Source organism: Cupressus sempervirens, unplaced genomic scaffold (assembly GCF_028749045.1).
Source record: "Cupressus sempervirens isolate cs-2001-9-10 unplaced genomic scaffold, ASM2874904v1 CseChr00s100002_03, whole genome shotgun sequence".
NCBI lineage: Eukaryota > Viridiplantae > Streptophyta > Pinopsida > Cupressales > Cupressaceae > Cupressus > Cupressus sempervirens.
In genome coordinates this window covers 6,745,477-6,752,288 of record NW_028322207.1, presented here as the reverse complement: position 1 = coordinate 6,752,288, position 6,812 = coordinate 6,745,477, and the positions used below count along the sequence as shown (strand labels likewise).

The following is a 6,812-nucleotide window of genomic DNA, read 5'->3' as shown; positions in this document are numbered from 1 at the left end:
TCACTAGTTTAACTCAAATGATTATAATAGTATTTTAGCCTACAAAAAATACAATAAAATAATCATATACTATGTCTATAAAAATATTTTAAAAAGTTGAATAACCTAGATATATAAAACATTTATACAAAATTTGACTAAACCAAACATATACTATGCCTATAAAAATATATTAGAAAGTAAAATAACATAGATATATAAAACATTTATACAAAATTTGAATAAACCAAAATATGAAAATTGACAACGTGTGCAAATTGAAGCTTTAAGACTATTCATGTGTATTAATATGTACGAATATTTGCGCGGCAAGAGCATGATGTTACCTTTCCCAATAATGAAAACACATGAGACAATGCACTACCGTGGGAATATATCCCAAGAACAAAAGGTGCAATCTTATCTTCAAATGAATTCATGTTTTCGCCCTCACTGTACGAAAGAAATTGTGGAGGTTTGAATGAAGTGATTTCAGGCCTGAGGAGCAGAAGCATCAGGGACCATGCAGAGGCCTACTTGTATTAAATCCCATTCATTTCATAGAAATATTAGTACAAATTATCCGGTATGTTGTTCTCTGCAAACAAGAATTTCTATCTACTGCAAAGGATTTGGAAGGAATGAAAATAAGAACAAGGCTTCCAAGAAGTCAGCGAAGCCGCAAAAGGCCGTTACTCTTACCAAGGGCTCTCCTCAAATCAAGAAAATCTTAGAAGAAGTAGAAAAGGTTTTTCCTCTCACATTTGTCTTGCTCAGGTTCACATATTCTCTAACAGCATTACATTATGATAATTGAAAGAGAGGCGCCATTACTTCTTAATTTGTTGGATACTAAAACGTGACTTGCAATCCGCTGTTGCTTGCTAAATACAAAACATCTGTTTTCTCAATGTTTCGGGAAAAAATGCGTACTTTTTCTTCTTCAATTTCCTGTGTTTTATCTAACATATATATATCAGGCTCAAAACTTACATCGTGGACCTTTCAATAGCGTGTTAAAAATTACAACATGCATATTTCAACAGCGTGTTATCAAGTGTATTTTGATTTATATTGTATTTCTTCTTTGATGTTTGATAACAGTGATCGAGATAGTTTATTTTAACATCAGTTTTCCATTACTGATTCCAAAGGGATTCGAATCTTAAACGAAAAACTATGGCATATTTATATCGGTAAATGGTTCGTAAATCAACTGGTGAAGGCTTCTCTTCCTACATTAGCCTTGTCACAAGCCCAGAAGGTTGCTGAATAGGAAGTCAACTTTTTCAATATTTTACACATTCGTACTGATGGAATAATTCATAAAGCTAGAGTGAAATCCAGTGATTGAGTGCAATCCTCCTTGTGATTGCCTGACCCCGGGCTAGTTTCTATGACCTTCTACAGAATCTCTTCGAAACATGTTTTAGCATGATTTAGGAGACCCTATTGAGAAATTGTACTTTACATGTATTTTGTTGCATTCTTGCGATGCTAAATTACGGTACTGCAGGCTTCATACTCAGAGGATTCATGTGGCAATTGTGGGATATATATAGTTGGTTGATTTTTTAACTAGAGGGCCCCAATTGTTCTTGCCGAAGTAGGAAACGAAATACCGCCTGGATGGGCTAACACCTGAATTAGGTGAAATTTCTCAAGCATACACCATAAATATCGACATGGTTCATTCACTTACAGCTGTCGTTATGGGGCTTGCGGGTAGTTGGTCGTTGCATCACGATATGATTCAGTCTACGACGTCTCATATTGGTACTGGATTGGGAAAGTCTCCGCTGACTCTAAAATTACCAACTTGTTTTACTACCAATGGATGTTCTCCCTTTCTGTAGTTGCATAGGGGGGGGGGAGGACAAAATATTCACTGCCTTCGTTTGGCTGACTAGGCCCGTATTTTCGGGACACGGGACTCCTCTCCTACGGTGTGCAATTGGCCGGAAAGGAGGAAGGGTGCCCAGTAGCTTTACCTATATAGCCGGGGAAGCATGAGGCAACTTCTCAACAGCACTTATGAAGGAGGAATCCCCAGAGACCCCACCGCCAAGATGGCCTCCCTTCCTGAGATTTTTCACCAAAGATATTGCACAAAAGTTAAGAATATGAACAAGCAATTGTACCTGATGCTGTTGGGGACTATTTTTTATGGTTTGCAATATGCCAATATGACTTTCTTGCTGTTACAGATTTGAAAATGTTCAACAAAATGATCTTTTGCCAATAAAAAAAAGGGAAGTAACTAAATGTACATGACTATCACACCTGATTAAGGAATACTTTCAATATGATTGCATCTAAATATCTTGAAACATATCATTGCAGCTATGTGCAGGTCTGCTGTAGCAGAATGATGATGGCAGCCACCACCACCCTCTTAAATCTTCATTGCATCCTCATTTAAAGCCTCCAATCTGGAGCAAAAGATAGAAGACACCAACTACATCACCCAATGCTGATGAAAAATTCAGAGAACAGTGACTACCGGTCTGTAATTAATGGAACTGTTTAACATCATGGCTTGAAGAGCACTGTCAAAGGGCAGTCAGCAAGAAATAAATTCTGTCATCTGCCACAAACAGCACCGCAAACCTCCCAATCTAGTTCTGTAACCTCACACCACGGTCATCAAAACCTGTATGACCAATAAGGGTGTATGGCTCTTTGAAAATTCAAAATCTGATCAGAGAGACCCGTGAGCTCTTTAAAACCGGTGGCCTAGCTGCTCCATATTCAACAAAACAATGCCCATAAGTTTTTAATTTCAATCCCGATGCTTATGAGCATTTGAAAAGTATGACTAGGGCACAAAAAGCACGCAGCCTGCTTGGAAAACACCAAAGAAAACCTGCATATGCACCAAAAGTTTCTAAAAACCATCAGCAACTCAAAACCTCAAATGGATAATCAAAAACACTACAAATATTCTCTCCTTTGAAAACCATGTTCTATGCAAGCAATGGTGATTCATAAGCTAATCACACACCAAAATCAACTAGGATGAATCTTTCATCACTTTTAAGTATTGTGTTTGATGATGCTTTCGTACTCAATCAATCTTGGAAGAACTTCTTGTGTGTGGATGGAAGAAAGGTAGGCTGAGAAACTTGCCTATGTGATAGAACCAAAGTGACTGGATAGAACTTGACTTCCTCCAGCCAATCAAAACGAAGGATGGCTGAATGCGAACTGGCTTAATCAGTGAGGAGAGCTAGTAGTTAGACAAAAAGCATGATTCACCTTGCATGGTCGGACGGTAGTTGATGCAGGAGCATCTTGCATTGGAAAATTATTGGAAAAAAAAAAAAATATTGAAAAAGAAAAAAAAGGCCAAAAAAATTCTGGAGGAGAGAGAAAGTGACGAAAATTAGAGGAGAAATAAAAAAAAATAAAAAGGAGAAAAGAAAGGAAAAGAGGATTTTTATTTTCGAGGTGCATAGGTGGCATAAATAGAAATATTAAAAAAAATAGTTGTCATTACATTAATCGAGGTGTGTAGGTGGCATCTTAGAAGCTTGTGGAAAGTTTCTTAAATCTTGCATTTAATATTTGTTGTGATCCATAAAGGAAATTTAATTTTCTAATTGGGCCACATGGTGGTGCTTAGTTGTAATTCTAGAAGGTTATGGAAGTTTTAGAAGGTTGTGGATATTGTGTAAGTGGAATTCTAGAAGGTTGTGGATAAGTCATGCATAGGGTGGTAAGTGCCTATTTAAGCAAGGCATATGAGCATTTCTAATCAAGCTCAAGGAGTAGCTTGAGGAGTAGAAGCTCAAGGAGAAGCTCGAGGAGTGGAAGCTCAAGGAGAAGCTTGATATCATCTTGTGGGTGTTGTAAGGATCTTCAAGTATAATAAAATTTCTTGTGAAGCATTTTTTTTTTCTCTTGGTCTCCATATTGTTGCTTTCTTGATTGTGAGTGAGTAAGGGTGGTGTGGCCCTCTATCAGTAGTTCATTGTACAACACGTTGACATATGTGCAAACTTTGAATGAGAAGATTAAGAGACAAAATCCCTTTATATGGAGTTGGCGGGAATCAAGGCAATTTAAAATATAAAGTTATATATTTTTTCCTCAAAAGGTCCTTTGACATTTTAAAACAACTCAAGCCCCCCCCACGTTTTTTCCATTTCCTTGGATGGCGAGCTTGGGGGCAGCTTAACTTTATAAAGTGAAATATTGGCATGTCACTTTATAAGTTTAGTGCAAAATGTTATTATAATTTAAACTGCTTTGCAAAAGGCTCTGTCAAGACATCAACAATTGAAACTAATTACACAAAGGAGGAATTGATGCTGGGTGCCGGAACGAAAACATACTAAAAATAGAAGTACTTTCCAAGAACTGTAGAGAACATCAATTAAGTTTATCAAATTTCTATACTCATATTTACGATTGTTGCTTTTTGGATTGAACTGTGGAAGACTTTTTGCTTTGACGTTTTGGGTTACACTTTGTGAAGCATCACTAGGATGAGATAGAACAGTTAAAGGTGAAAAATTGCTACAAAAAGCATATTTGCAAATTTGAAAGCTAATTGATTTACAAGCCACACTGTAACTAGGAGACATGTCTCCACCCCTCTGAGATTTGTCTCAGAGATGGAGATGCGTCTCCAAGAATTTATGTGTACCCAAAGGTCTCAAAAAGGAGCAGAGACTTCATTTCAACGTCTCCTGCCATACCCCAATCTCCAACCAATTTTTATGGCATCTCCCACAAGACTCCAAGTGAAAAGGGCAAGCCATAAACGAACAATTCTTTTAACATCATTTTTCACAGCTGGAAGTCCAGACATTGCCATTAAGAGCCCTAGTTGACTGGTTTTAATGTTCAAACTCTTTCCATTGTTCTTGTTTTCAAAGCTCAATTTATATTTCTTGGAAATTATTAAATTATATTAAAAAAAATTGCTGTCTCCAAGTACCTCCCTCTCCTATTTTAGAAACTTAGAAGTAACAGTACCACTGCCAGTCTACAAAGTCTCAAGTCTTAGTGTCTCTAGGTGACCTAAATAAATCACCACCATATTTGAAGAGAACCCTAAACCAAGCTCTTTAAGAATTGCATAACTCTCCAACTCATCTGGATGCTTTGGAAAATTCTGAAAACTGGGCAATGTTATAGAACAGCATGGCGTTCAAATGGGACATTACATAATTGAAATCATTCAAGATATCATATTCAAACATACATGCTCATTTAGTCTCCTTCCATATAAGTGAATTTAAGCTTAAAAGCATATTATCAGGACTTCACTATACACAACGCTGTCATTTTCAAAATATTGTACAAAATTAAATTCAACCAACAAAAATCAAGAGTATACAATATGACATTTGCATCCTAACACGGATGAACATGATTAAAAAATATGATACAATCACATAATTATAGCTCAATTCAAGATCACAAATATCTCAAAATATACGAGCTGCTGTTTCTCAAGAAACAAAATGTTAAGACAAAGTGAGATCCTTCCATGATCTCCAAGATGCACTATGTCGATTCAATAGACAAAGCAACAAATCTTAATTAGCTACCACCCAATCGCCATGGTATCCTAAGATCCACCTCAGTAGATAGATAGACAGTCACCTTTTTTTTCAAACACAAACAAAACAGACAAGATTGATCTCACACGCAACATAGAAGCATGCTTTCTTATAACATAATTGGAGACATTCAATGCTATTGAACAAGGAAGAAGAGGGTATCAGAGACATAAAGTGATTTTCCCCACAAATCTCCAAGACCAAGACATGAAGTTTATACGACCAAGTCGCACCCATGGTATGTGCCCAATCAATTTATGCTTCTCTCTTTCTGTAGTACTTGTCCAATACTCACATTTGCATAAAGTACTTATTTAAGGCTTATGCCCATGCCAAGAACTTGTTTATGACTTGCATGTTTTCGTAGACTTTATCACGAAAATTGCTTATTCAGGATTTACATTCATTATTTATTAGTTATTTTTTTTTGTCCAATATAATTCAAAAACTTATCTATACTCGCATTAATTTCACTTGAGACTCGAGAGTTTAGGTGAAAATTCACTTTGAAGCCTCCTATGAGTATCCTCAATGCCTAAATAATCCAAATTTCACTTCTACTATGGGTCTTAGGATGGGATAAATATGGGATTTAACATTCGCACACCCATTTTTTGGCTACACATTTTCCATCTCATTTATGAAGCTATAAAATAGAACATTTAAGACAAGGCATTAATTTAAAAAATATCTAATTTTCTTGAAAACATACAAACACTAAGGTTTCTCCATTAAAAGACCTCAAGCTTTTCTCTCAAAATTGCAACTCAAATAAAAAAATTCCAAGGTACTTGTTGATGTGAGCTATGCAACCACTACAACACACATAATAATCCTCTTGAACAAGGAAACTTAAAATACTAAATAATGTAATAAATTAGTGACTAAATGAAGCAACCCAAAGGTTGATGATGTGAACTAGTGAGTGTGTGTTGGATATAACATAGTGAATCTGATGTGATCTTGCCGATAATCACAAGAGGACTTATGCTATTCTTCTTGGATTTCATTAATTGTTTTCCCTCAAAGTAGCTGGAACTTTAATTATTTGGACTTTACTCCAAAGACTAATAAAAAAGGAAAGAGTTTAGAGGCTTTAAGTGAATATCTAAGGACAACGATATCAACGGATTATGCTTAGATGAGTGACTTTCATAACTAAGCTTTGCTTTGTGTAATATCCCTTTCCAAATATTTACTAAAAAACCTTGATATAAATGTGCAGATTTAAAACCAAATAGAAAACCAATATTTGATATA

The 6,812-nt window shown here is 35.9% G+C and overlaps 1 protein-coding gene across 3 annotated transcripts in view; it reads left to right on the top strand.

Annotated features, from left to right (window-relative positions):
* Nucleotides 1–401: 401 nt before the first annotated feature.
* Nucleotides 402–6,812, top strand: part of LOC149527842 (uncharacterized) — a 197,846-nt gene continuing 191,435 nt past the window's right edge. For all 3 annotated transcript variants that reach the window (XM_089812074.1, XM_089812075.1, XM_089812073.1), the window contains exon 1: nt 402–727. In XM_089812074.1, coding sequence (XP_089668200.1) covers nt 503–727 — 225 coding nt within the window. In that variant the 5' untranslated portion in view covers nt 402–502. The remainder of the gene's footprint in view (nt 728–6,812) is intronic.